General features: G+C 43.4%; 1 protein-coding gene across 1 annotated transcript in view; it reads right to left on the reverse strand.

The window, feature by feature from the left end:
• Positions 1–888: 888 nt before the first annotated feature.
• LOC134673416 (DNA-directed RNA polymerase III subunit RPC1) overlaps positions 889–13760 on the reverse strand; it is a 34964-nt gene continuing 22092 nt past the window's right edge. The window contains exons 15-27 of the mRNA XM_063531401.1: positions 13364–13443; positions 11874–11987; positions 10723–10880; positions 9423–9595; positions 8063–8167; positions 7284–7473; positions 6610–6828; positions 5609–5727; positions 4664–4829; positions 3580–3626; positions 3278–3371; positions 1871–2071; positions 889–1128 (exon numbers count right to left, since the gene is read on the reverse strand). Of these exons, the coding sequence (XP_063387471.1) occupies positions 916–1128; positions 1871–2071; positions 3278–3371; positions 3580–3626; positions 4664–4829; positions 5609–5727; positions 6610–6828; positions 7284–7473; positions 8063–8167; positions 9423–9595; positions 10723–10880; positions 11874–11987; positions 13364–13443 (1879 nt within the window). The 3' untranslated portion in view covers positions 889–915. The remainder of the gene's footprint in view (positions 1129–1870; positions 2072–3277; positions 3372–3579; positions 3627–4663; positions 4830–5608; positions 5728–6609; positions 6829–7283; positions 7474–8062; positions 8168–9422; positions 9596–10722; positions 10881–11873; positions 11988–13363; positions 13444–13760) is intronic.

Raw genomic sequence — 13760 nt, forward strand, 5'->3', positions numbered from 1 at the left:
CATGAAACCCGTACTTAACTGCAATGCATTTTTTTTCTTATGGTTATTTGCTGGAACCAGGCGTGCCTCACTCCACGATTTCGTTTTCGTCGCTTTGCTACAGGTAGCTAAAAGTACATCCGTTCCACACCAATTTTGGTGGCTAGCCATAAGCCGCGCGTGGTGCTGTTGCCACCTAGCGGCCATATCTGTCCTGATCGTAACAGACGCGTTCTGTTAGAGAGTGAGGTTCTGTACCTAGTACTATTATTTATTCTGTGCTGGAACTGACTTACTGTTCATATACCATAGGGACTGTCCATAAATTACGTCATCGATTTTTGACGATTTTAGACCCCCCCCCCCCCTAAAATCATCGAAAAATCGTGCTTAAATCTTCAATCACCCCGTTTCCTCCTACGTCATGCTACCGTCATCCGATGCCCAGACCCCCCCCCCCCCCCCCCAAATTTCAATCCCTTTGGTAGAAGGCATTTGAAACAAAACACAATAGGAAACTTTAAAAAAAACTTATTAGCAGTGACTTATTCCCATATGGATGTATGAAACTCGGGGCGGTCATACAGAAGCTCCCTCGGTGATCTCGGTGGTTCAGGAGCTGGAGAATGCAAGAGCTGCAGCACTCCAGTCCCGATGGAGCACGGCACGGGGGATGATGGACTCAAGAAACGCCAATTACTGACCATAGGTGGACCTTATCTCGTTGCAGTAAGGTTCGGATGGGCACTGTCGATGATATGCCGCGTTGAAGCGCGCGCTCATTATAAGCTCCTGCTGAGTTATGGGTGCCTGGTACTTTTGACGCAATGAGTCTTTAAATGGTTTGAAAGATGCTAATGGTATTTCGCTGTTGTGAAGGCATTTGAAATAAAACACAATATGAAACTTAAAAAATAAACTTTTATTAGAAGTGACCTATTCCCATATGGATGTATGATACTCGGGACGGTCAAAGAGAAGCTCCCTCTGTGTTCTCGGTGGTTCAGGAGCTGGAGAATGCAGTAGCTGTAGCACTCCAGTCCCGATGGAGCACGGCACGCCCAGGATGATGGACTCAGAGACGCCGCTGATGCAGTCCTGCTGCCCGTAGTATGCTGCGTCGAAGAGATGGTCGGCGGTCTTCTCGAACTGGGGACAAATTGTAATAAACGTTATCATACAACTGATAGGCATTTAAAATGTATTCCCGGTGTAGGGCACGGTATTAGTTGGCCTTGAAGTCAAGTTATTTCGATACGTTTTTAAAGAAATAGCATTCATCATCATCATTTCAGCCTATATACGTCCCACTGCTGAGCACAGGCCTCCTCTCATGCGCGAGAGGGCTTGGGCTATAGTCCCCACGCTAGCCCAATGCGGATTGGGGACTTCACATACACCTTTGAATTTCTTCGCAGATGTATGCAGGTTTCCTCACGATGTTTTCCTTCACCGAAAAGCTAGTGGTAAATATCAAATGATATTTCGTACATAAGTTCGGAAAAACTCATTGGTACGAGCCGGGATTTGAACCCGCGACCTCCGGATTGAAAGTCGGGCGTCATATTCACTCGGCCACCACTGCTTTTTAGATGCATGAAATAGCATTATATTTTGATTATATTTCCGATTTATCGTAGACTGCTACTAAGGGTGGTATTCCACCTGTGCAATATCTTAGTCCAATGTGTCAATGTGTGGCGCCTCACAGTTTACTTAATGAGAGAGTGAGACGCAATGACATTGGACAGGTGGAATATCACCCTAAATAGCCAGAAGTATCATTAAAATGTTGAAGCACTTCATCAAAAATCTGATGGTCGGAATACCTGTGATATTGACGCTTAAAGTTTTTAGATGTTGCACCAAATCTTATCTTAACCGTACTTACACTGGCCAGATTGAGCACTGAATCCTTCATCCTCGCTAACCCGTAGCGTGTGATCCCCAGCACTTCGCCTCGCGCCGTCATCTGACCGGCCAACAGTTCAACATGCCGTCGATCCACGCTCATGCCGTGGCCCGCCATGACGGCTTGGATTTCACTAATGATCGTAGACTTGGCCGCTTCGATGCCCAGCGTCTGGTACACCTATAAAATTAAAAAAAAACATGGCTGTAAGGGAAAATTCTAATAAATAAAATCACCGTCTGCGATCTAGTGCCAATCTGACTCTAGCCATTCCACCGAAAAAGTCGCGTGCGTACTGTAGGTCTTTCACTGCCTACTCAGTTAAGCTGTGGAACGATCTACCAGTGGACGTAAGGAAATCGCAATCTGTTGCCTCACTCAAGGAAAAGTTGAAAAAGTTGTGGTTATTAGACTCCTGTGGCCTATTTTATAAAGCTACAAGTTACAATTTACAAGCGGAAGTCTCGTTCTAACACATAGGGTTAGAAAGAGACTTCCGCTTGTAAATTGTAACTTGTAGCTTTATAAAATAGGCCACTGATGTAGTTAGAACTGAATACTTTATATGTATATATATATATATTTATATATAGTTTATATGTTTATGTATACATATATGTATATGTGTATTTTATGTAAGTATATGTCTAAGTATATATATGTATAGGTATGTTTATGCGTATTTATACTATTTATTAATATGTACCTAGTACTGGTTTTTTTTTTCTTTTTCTTTAAGTACTTATTCGCTCTCGTCGTCCTTTATGTGTATCCAAAATTCTCATAGTGCTATTTGTCCATATTAAATTGTCTTTCACCTGTTAGTATCTGATCCTTTCGCATTTTCTCAAAGGTTAGCTGGAAGAGATCCCTTTTAGGGATAAGTTCGCCTTTGTACATAACATTTTTATTTTTGTTTTGTTTTTGTCCATTTTATGTAAACCTGTTTATGTGCAATAAAGTGACATACATACATACATACATACAAAATCGATAAACAGCTTTGAAATTTCAAGTCAAAATCTGCAGATGAATGTCAAAATAAACATACTAAACCGCAAAACGTAATTCAAGACCAAAAAAAGTAAGACGATGTTGCCACTGCAATCATTTGTCTGTAAAATAGTGAAACCTTTTGATACATAATCACGCTAAGATAATTTATTTATTAGTAAATTAACTCCTACGATTTAAAAAAGTGCTTTTATTTACTTATTTTTACGTAAAGACGCGCTAGTAAAAAGTGGCAACATTTTCTTACTTTTTTTGGTCTTGAATTACGTTTTGCAGTATAAACAGACCAACTTTTCTTATATCAGTCAAATGTTTCTGCATATAGGTTCCAAATCACTAAAATGTTAACAAGTAAAACATAAACGAAGTTACCTCCAATATGTTGTTGGATGTGGTCTTCCTGCCATCAATGCCGTATGTCGCCATCACGTCTCTTAGTCCGTCGCCCTCCACACACAATTTGTATCTGGAACACAACATAATATTTATATTATTTATTACTTTATTCCCTTTACAAAATATCTAGCTATAAAGGCGAGTTTATGCCATAGATAGGGTACTTTTTACTTGTCAGCCTACACGCAAAAGAGGCTGAATTTGGCAGAGAAACATTTTATTTCTTAACTAAACATAAGAAGATTAACTAGTTGTTACGAGTATGTCCTAATACTTACTTTACATCGCCACCTGTGTCGTCGCAAGCTATCACGCATCGCGCCACCTGAAACAAGTGTCAGCAATAAGTTTGCGATTTAACCTTTGTAATCTTCACGAACAGCGGTAATTCGTCTTGCAGGGTCGCCATCGCCATGTGTAGTGCTAATGAAACAATATGTTTGTTTAAAGCTGGTATGTTCTGCATATAGTTAAAAACTAGACCACTTCCGGCCACTTGTACCATTCCCTAACCCGGGGTTTACCTGTTAAACCTGAAGTTACCATGGTTACCAGTACAATTTGACACTGGGTTAACGGTTTAATCGGTTAACCCCGGTTAGAGGGATGGTGCAAGTGGCGCTTACAAGGCAATAAAAAACGTGTGTGAGTATGTGATAATGTGTTTAATGTGGCAATGGGAAATCTACGGCAGATTCATTAACTATTTACTATATGTGACGTTCCACGGCAAAAGGTACCTTATGGCGGCTGGCGCTTACGTCGCATAGCGCCGCAATAATATTGGAGCGGCGATAATAATAGCGTAAGCGCCAACCGCCATAAGGTACCTTTACCCGTAGGACGTCACATATTTTGGCCATTTAGGTGATTCCAAATAATCGGTCTTAAGTGATCGACCACAAACTATAAACAAATTTCCGTTGTCCTTACCTGTGGAAGTCCTTTAACGACGACGGTGGGCAGTTGTCGCGCGAGCTGCTGCAGCGACATGTTGAGCCAACCGCCGTGCTTGCTCGGCTCGGCGACCACCTTGATAGCCCAGTCCGACACTACTTGTATGTTGTCCTTCTTACCTGTGGTAGCCCTTTAACGACGACGATGGGCAGTAGTCGCGCGAGCTGCTGCAGCGACATGTTGAGCCAGCCGCCGTGCTTGCTCGGTTCGGCGATCACCTTGATAGCCCAGTCCGACACTACTTCTATGTTGTCCTTCTTACCTGTGGCAGTCCTTTAACGACGACGGTGGGCAGTAGTCGCGCGAGCTGCTGCAGCGACATGTTGAGCCAGCCGCCGTGCTTGCTCGGCTCGGCGATCACCTTGATAGCCCAGTCCGACACTACTTCTATGTTGTCCTTCTTACCTGTGGCAGTCCTTTAACGACGACGGTGGGCAGTTGTCGCGCGAGCTGCTGCAGCGACATGTTGAGCCAGCCGCCGTGCTTGCTCGGTTCGGCGATCACCTTGATAGCCCAGTCCGACACTACTTCTATGTTGCCCGGCTTCACTTTCAACTTCGATGTGCATATGCTGAAAATCATTTTTTCATTTAGCACGCTATAATCTAATACCGATGGAAATGCATGCCGCATGCGGGAGATTTCTATAACGTATGCCTTTAAGAGTTTTTCTAGTCGTCATATCGCCTGTGGAGTCACCGCACGCTGTATGTCGACCAATGAAACTGAGAAGTATGTATTAAATGCCAAACTTTGATGACTTTGATGGCGTTATTCATAAACGTGAAATCAAACCTAGTAAAAGTAATAAAACGTCCATCGATGATGTCGACATCGTTTGTCCCTATTCGTCATTTTGTCATTTGTGTTAGTTACAAAGAAACAAAATGTAGAAAAGATTATTTAAGTTTTATGAATACACTGTAACATGAGGAAACCGAATAATTTTAACCACGCATTTCCGAGGTTAAAAGAAGAAAAAATGTTTTTGAATGTATTTGTACATAAAAAATAAATGTTATTGGTAAACTTGTCGCTTAAAATTGATTTTTACATTTTTTTTTCGTAAATCCTACTTTTTGCAAAGTGTTACTTGTCACTTTTTGACATCTATCAATAAGCATATTGACTACGTCCCATAGCAGCAACATCACCATCAAAAAGGCCTTTTACACTATGTAACAATAAAAACTTGTTTTTTTTTTTAAATTAATATTATCTCTGAAACTAGGCGAATTTCAAAAAAGTTTATAGGACATTTTTGTCTCTAAATATGATCATGAATACGCTGTTAAAATTATTCGGTTTCCTCATGTTACACCATGTATATATAGGGGGTAAATTACTCACGAATAAACAACGGAGTCGACGTTGACTTCAAGCGACAACAGACGGATACGCTCCGCATCAAGTCGAATGAGCAGGAAACATTCATTGGGTAGGTACACTTCTTCGATGTACGTCGTTATCTGAAAAACATCCAATGTGTCACGTAAATTCGGCAAGCCACCTTCAGACAGGCGTGGTGACAAATGCATCCGTTCTACACCAATTCTGGTGGCAAGCCATAAGCCGCGCGTGGCGCTGTCGCCAGCTAGCGGCGGTTTCCATCCTTACATGGTAAATATTCCACCAATTCGCACGAAGCGCTTTGCTTCTACTTTCCTTATGCGAACTGCCAAGGAATGGAATTCCCTGCCGGCGTCTATATTTCCGTGTTCTTATAACCCGGCAACCTTCAAATCAAGAGTGAACAGGCACCTTCTGGGCGAGCTCGCTCCATCGTAGGCCACGTCTACGCCTCGGCTAGTCTGTGGCCATGAGTAAGCCCATTCATAATAAAAAAAAAAATAAAAAAAAAATATATGTCCTGATCGTAACAGACGCGTTTTGTTAGAGAGTGTGTGTGTCATTCTCGGATAGATGCCGCACACACCTGTAGCCTATGCTCGGCTAGATGGCGTGACGACACCGTTTCATATTTAACAATTTGAACACATAGATATCAGTGAATGAACATGGATCAAAATGATATAAAAATAATAAAATCATTTATCCATATATATACATTTTCTTGATAATTTAATACGTTTTCATTTTGAGTTTTAGTCGTGTGTCGATAGATGGCAGTAAATTTACTGTGACTACAAAATTTACTATGACAGGACCCCTCTATACTATAGTTCACTGCGATCGATTCGATTTCGATTTCGAACATCGATTAGTACGTAAGGTTTAACTGTTAGTGCTAATTGTAAAATAAACAAATAAACTGCTGAATGATGTTGATGGGTGTGCTAATTGTGGTATGTGCAATTTCAGACAAATCCTAGTACGTTCTACGTGCTCACCTCTCCTAAGGTTGTCTTCTCTAGTCTCCCCTTGACTCTTCTAGCGAACTCTTGATCTAGTGGGCGCACCAACTCTGCCGTGATGATGGGAGTAGAGATGTTCTTCGAGGCGTTGATGATCTCCTTGACTCGGGGCACGCCCTGGGTGATGTTCATGGAGGCGACGCCCGCGAAGTGGAAGGTTTTCAGGGTCATCTGGGTGCCTGGCTCTCCGATACTCTGGGGACAAGTTGTATGGCAATATCATGTATGGTTGTATGGTCATAGCGTATGACGAGTTGAGACCAGCGGTCTTAGTTTGTCTTAATAAGGACGATTCCTAGAATCAAACAGTGTTCTTTTTTTTTCAACTTTTAGACTAGTCTCGACTAGGTTATTTTTGTGATTTCGGGGTTGATCCCAAAGTAAAAGCTTTTCAGAATGATCTACATAATGTACCTCGTGGAGAATGGCTAGAGGCACGCGATACTCTTGGAGTTACATGCGTTCATAGAGCCCTGTAACCGCGTACCATCATACGGGCCATAAAATGACATTGCTTTAATAGGTAGCGCCTTATCTTATTCCTAGCCATCAAGTTACCATGCCCACATGCCCCAGAATATAATGCCATAACGCAGGATAAAAAGAACAAAACCATATACTTGAGAAATATGTAAATGTTAGTGATATACCTGTGCGGCGAGGGCACCGACGGCGGTGCCGGGCTCGATGATGCTCCGCTGGTACTTGTCGTGGCAGACTCGGATGAACTTGACGAGCTGGGTGAGCGTGAGACGCTCCAGCTGGTACACGATAGTGCCGCAGTGGGAGTATTTGGTGCGGAGGGAGCGGACCTTGTTGGCTATGGTTTTGAGAAAAGTTCTAGAAAAAAGAATAAAGTACCACTGTCAAATACTCGTTTTCACGCACAATAGGCACAATGGTTGTCGACTTGCGGAAAATTCTCAGTATAACTAACTAACCACTGTCAAATAAACGGGTCTTAGGGTGGTATTCCATCTGTCCAATATCTTGGTCCAATGGCTGTGCGTCTCACTCTCTCACTAAGCAAATGGGAGACGCAAGACACATTGGACTAAGAAATTGGACAGGTGGAATACCACCCTTAGACAGATTTAGTTTCCAAATTATTTTTTCTCTCATGGGGTGGAAAACTGCCGAAAACCGATGGGTTATAATAATTTATAAGGGATTTTTTTGTTGTTTTGTGGTTGATCATGAACCTTTAACTTGGTCGGTTAAAGAAGTTTTTAATCATTAATAACAATAGGATCGACTGACATCAAAATGCTCTCAATATTTTGTTAGTTAAATAATAATAATGTTTGTATCAGTTAATCGAGCTTTCTCAGCGATTTATAGCAGTTCCAATGACGAGCCCAATAAATTGTTTGATACTGTTTTATAGTAAACAAAATCCACATTTTCGCCAGTGTGACGTGGTACTTACAAGAGTTCATTCTTGAATTCCTGCGTGCAAGTTTTGAAATCATCCAGTGCTAGAGTCTCTTCGGCCGCCACCACGATGCCGTCGCCGTCCAGAGGCTCCTCGTCCCTGGTTAACAATTAAAAATATAGGTTTAGGCAAAGAGAATATGAGATAGAGAGTAATTTTCATAGTAAATTATGTAGCTACAGTACATTTACTTCTTATGTCGAAAGATGGCAGTTTTTACAGTGGCTACATAATTTACTTTGACAATCCGTCTCTCTCTATACACTCTATTCTCTTTGGTTTAGGCAAAGACAAAGGCTAAGGAGAAAGAGTATCAACACTACCTTACCGAGCATTGATAGACCTTATGTCTTCGTATTAAGGATGCAAATTGCTTCTTTACCTGTGTAGGTTCTGTGCCCGGACGTCTTGCAGCACTCGCGGCAGGTCGACGGGCCCTTGGCCTCCATGTAGCTGGGGTCGAGTCCGTCGCTGCCGTATTTGAACTGAACCACTTCTCCACCATATCATAGAGTGACTAATCTACTTAGACCTTATGTCGTAGCCTTAAGGTTCATGGTTGGTCTGTACCTGTGTAGGTTCTGTGCCCGGACGTCTTGCAGCACGCGCGGCAGGTCGACGGGTTGGCCCTTGGGCTCCATGTAGCTGGGGTCGAGTCCGTCGCTGCCGTATTTGAACTGAACCACTTCTCCATCATATCATAGAATGACTAATCTACTTAGACCTTATGTCGTAGCCTTAAGGTTCAAGGTTGGTCTGTACCTGTGTAGGTTCTGTGCCCGGACGTCTTGAAGCACGCGCGGCAGGTCGACGGGTTGGCCCTTGGCCTCCATGTAGCTGGGGTCGAGTCCGTCGCTGCCGTATTTGAACTGAACCACTTCTCCATCATATCATAGAGTGACTAATCTACTTAGACCTTATGTCGTAGCCTTAAGGTTCAAGGTTGGTCTGTACCTGTGTAGGTTCTATGCCCGGACGTCTTGCAGCACGCGCGGCAGGTCGACCGGTTGGCCCTTGGCCTCCATGTAGCTGGGGTATAGGCCGTCGCTGCCGTATTTGAACTGAACCACTTCTCCATCATATCGTAGAGTGACTAATCTACTAACTTAGATCTTATGTCGTAGCCTTAAGGTTCATGGTTGGTCTGTACCTGTGTAGGTTCTGTGCCCGGACGTCTTGCAGCATGCGCGGTATCAACAACGGTAGGTCGACGGGTTGGCCCTTGGCCTCCATGTAGCTGGGGTCGAGTCCGTCGCTGCCGTATTTGAACTGAACCACTTCTCCACCATATCATAGAGTGACTAATCTACTTAGACCTTATGTCGTAGCCTTAAGGTTCATGGTTGGTCTGTACCTGTGTAGGTTCTGTGCCCGGACGTCTTGCAGCACGCGCGGCAGGTCGACGGGTTGGCCCTTGGCCTCCATGTAGCTGGGGTCGAGGCCGTCGCTGCCGTATTTGAACTGGATGACTTCGCCGGACGCGTTGCGGACCGTCATGTCGTAGTGGAGCACTAGGTCTTCTAGGGACTGGAGAAAATAGTAGATTGTACAAGTCAATAACGATCGTAATAGATGACTTACTTTATACTCTAGAACAGCGGTCGGCAACCTGCGGCCCGCGGGCCGCATGCGACTCGTGAACCTGTCACTTGCAGCCCGAATGCCGCCTTGGCTATTTTGTATGTAATAGTGACAAACGACAATGTCTCATAAAGTCATAAATATTAACAAAGTACGGCCCGCATCACCTCCGTTAACTACTATGTGGCCCTTGTGGCTGCTAAAAGGTTGCCGAACGCTGCTCTAGAACATAATAAGCAACTTAATGAGTTTTTCGGAACTTATGTACGAAATATCATTTGATATTTACCAGTCGCTTTTCGGTGAAGGAAAACATCGTGAGGAAACCGGACTTATCCCAATAAGGCCTAGTTTACCCTCTGGGTTGGAAGATCAGATCGCAGTCGCTTTCGTAAAAACTAGTGCCTGCGTCAAATCATGGGATTAGTTGTCAAGCGGACCCCAGGCTCTCATGAGCCGTGGCGAATACGATAACGCGAGGAAGAAGAAGAAGAACATAATAAGCAACTTTATGTCGTCTACGCACGACTTAATGTCGAACTTTACGAGCGTGAGAAGTGAAAAATTGTTTTAAATATCTCGTATATAGTGAGCAAAGTGGATTACGGTGTTTTTTAATCCATGCGGCTCGCCTGATACGAGTAGTAATAGATACTTGATATTAAACCGAGCAATCGCGTGATAGAATACGCGTAATGAACGGTTCCGCGCCACATACAATGCGAAAAAAAAAACAAACAATAGACGGCCTTCTTGCCTAGTCGGTAGTGGCCTTGTCTACGAAGCAGAAGGTCCCGGGTTCTAAACCCGGTATTTGTGATAGACACAAATAAATGCCCTATTTGTGTCTATCACAAATATTTTGTTCCTGAGTTGTGGAAGTTATCTATGCCTAAGTAGGTATGTATAACGATTAACGTCCGTCTATTAACGATCATAATACAAGATTTGCTTATATTATGGCTAGGTTGATAAGGCTGTATAAGCTTGTAAACAAATATTTTTTTGGTCTCAATCAAATAACATTAACATAAATAATGTCCTCCATCTTTTCAGAACATCTAGAAACTTACCTTAACTAAACGTCGCTGCAGATACCCAGTCTCGGCCGTCTTCACGGCCGTGTCGACCAGGCCTTCTCTTCCACCCATCGTGTGGAAGAAGAACTCGGTGGGTGTAAGGCCGGAGTAGAAGCTGTTCTCTACGAAGCCGCGGGCGGCCGGGATCTTGGCTATAATGAAAAACTCATATTTACAACGCCATTTTGAATTTTGAAGCGCATACATATATGATGGGCACACTTTTATCGTGTAATGTGTCACTTTCGCGCTATAATTAATAAAAGTGACGGCTAAGATGGTCGCGCTTTCATCATGTGTCGCCGTACACATGATGAAAGCGCGACCATCTTAGGCGCCAAGGTAGCGGGCTTGTAAATTAGACGATTTTCAAACGAAGCTTGTGATTAAAAAAACCGGGCAAGTGCGAGTCGGACTCGCGCACGAAGGGTTCCGTACCATAAAGCAAAAAAAAACGGAAAAAATGCAAAAAGAAAACGGTCACCCATCCAAGTACTGACCACGCCCGACGTTGCTTAACTTTGGTCAAAAATCACGTTTGCCGTATGGGAGCCCCACTTAAATCTTTATTTTATTCTGTTTTTAGTATTTGTTGTTATAGCGGCAACAGAAATACACCATCTGTGAAAATTTCAACTGTCTAGCTATCACGGTTCGTGAGATACAGCCTGGTGACAGACAGACGGACGGACGGACGGACGGACACGGGTACGGAACCCTAAAAAAAGGTATAAGAAACACCTGACCTGACATTCCACAACATATTCTACGTAAGAATTGTTTACTATAGGTAATAATTGGTCGCCATATTTCAAGCACTATAAAATATTTAAATCATGACAGATTTCGAGTACATCCGTATTGAGTTCACTTGAGAAATACTACGTGAATTTTCTTTGACGTCAAACCTATGCTGAGCTGATCATAATCATAATATATTTATTGTGACTATATATATTACATTTCATAGGTACTAAAACCAAGATTTTCAAGGATATACGCCTGGTAGACAACTTATATGTACCTAGTACCGCTCAAACGCTTTATGTTTAACAGAATTGATCGTACAACTTAAAGGGCATCTCAAAGATTTGTAAGATATTAAACTTCTTTTTCAAGAATATAGAGTCGATTTTTAAACTTACAATGTCTCTCGAAGTGTGGCAACGAGCGGTCTTCGAAGCCATTGGGCACCCGCTTGCCGTTCAACGCCTGCTGACCCACGCAGGCTATCATCTGCGATATATTGATGTTCGACCCTGTTAACACACAAATAAGGTTGCTTTTGTAGCGCGCAACTATAATTAAGCGCAATGGAAATTCACCTTTGAAACCCTCAGCAAGTATTTTAGTCGAAAATTGCTAGCGCGACATTTTTCACTTCGTCCCAGGGAATTTCATCTAATCGTTTGCGTTGGCTGACTTGGCGTCGGTTAGCCAATGCGGCTATAGATAAAAGTCGTTTATATAAAGCAGCATTCCGAGCAGAATTAGCTAGATCAGTGCCCCAAACGCGTTAGTTCCGCGTAGCATTATTACCGATCGCATTTTTCCCCACTCGCGTTAGTTCCGCGTAGCATTATTCCCGATCGCATTTTTCCCCACTCGCGTTAGTTCCGCGTAGCATTATTACCGATCGCATTTTTCCCCACTCGCGTTAGATCCGCGTAGCATTATTACCGATCGCATTTTTCCCCACTCGCGTTAGTTCCGCGTAGCATTATTACCGATCGCATTTTTCCCCACTCGCGTTAGTTCCGCGTAGCATTATTCCCGATCGCATTTTTCCCCACTCGCGTTAGTTCCGCGTAGCATTATTACCGATCGCATTTTTCCCCACTCGCGTTAGTTCCGCGTAGCATTATTCCCGATCGCATTTTTCCCCACTCGCGTTAGTTCCGCGTAGCATTATTACCGATCGCATTTTTCCCCACTCGCGTTAGTTCCGCGTAGCATTATTCCCGATCGCATTTTTCCCCACTCGCGTTAGTTCCGCGTAGCATTATTACCGATCGCATTTTTCCCCACTCGCGTTAGTTCCGCGTAGCATTATTCCCGATCGCATTTTTCCCCACTCGCGTTAGTTCCGCGTAGCATTATTACCGATCGCATTTTTCCCCACTCGCGTTAGTTCCGCGTAGCATTATTACCGATCGCATTTTTCCCCACTCGCGTTAGTTCCGCGTAGCATTATTACCGATCGCATTTTTCCCCACTCGCGTTAGTTCTGGGTAGCATTATTCCCGGTCGCATTTTTCCCCACTCGCGTTAGTTCTGGGTAGCATTATTCCCGGCCGCATTTTTCCCCACTAGCGTTAGTTCCGTGTTCCGCGTAGCGTTAGTTCACAACATAGCTCCGCGAAGCGGGGCTCCTATTTCTGGGCGGTTTGCCCTTCGGGCATCTGAAGCTACCTAACGAGCCTAACCTATTAATTTAGTGTGACGTCCATGAAAAGTGGGGAAAAATGCGACCGGGAATTATGCTACCCGGAACTAACGCAAGTGGGGAAAAATGCGACCGGGAATAAAGCTACGCGGAACTAACGCGTTTGGGGCACTGATCTAGCTACTCCCGAGCAGTTATCGAATGAAAATACATATTGATATTTTTAGCTTTAACGTAATGTGAAGTTACCTTTAGACCCGCTCTGCGCCATGATAAGCGGTGCGTTGGTTGGATGCAACTCGCGGAAACATGCTTTGGCAGCCAACTCTCTAAAACAAACAAATCACGTTTAAAAGCTTGAAAATAACTTTATGTGCACTGTAAAGCACATTTTACTCTTCTAAGCAACCATTCAAGTTAAGATACACATAATTTTATGATCAAATACAAATGCATTTAATTTATTACTTTTTTACAGTTGTTCATACCTATGAACTATATCAACTCAATTTTTTCAAAAACTATGTACGCCGTTTGCCGGGTGATTTGCCGGGCTGGCAATGCAGCGTCCCCTTCTCCATCTCCAGGATGTAGGCATCGCATTTGGAGTATCCGGACTCTAGGAGGCGGTTCTAAGCTTTTTTAA

Source organism: Cydia fagiglandana, chromosome 18 (genome assembly GCF_963556715.1).
Source record: "Cydia fagiglandana chromosome 18, ilCydFagi1.1, whole genome shotgun sequence".
NCBI lineage: Eukaryota > Metazoa > Arthropoda > Insecta > Lepidoptera > Tortricidae > Cydia > Cydia fagiglandana.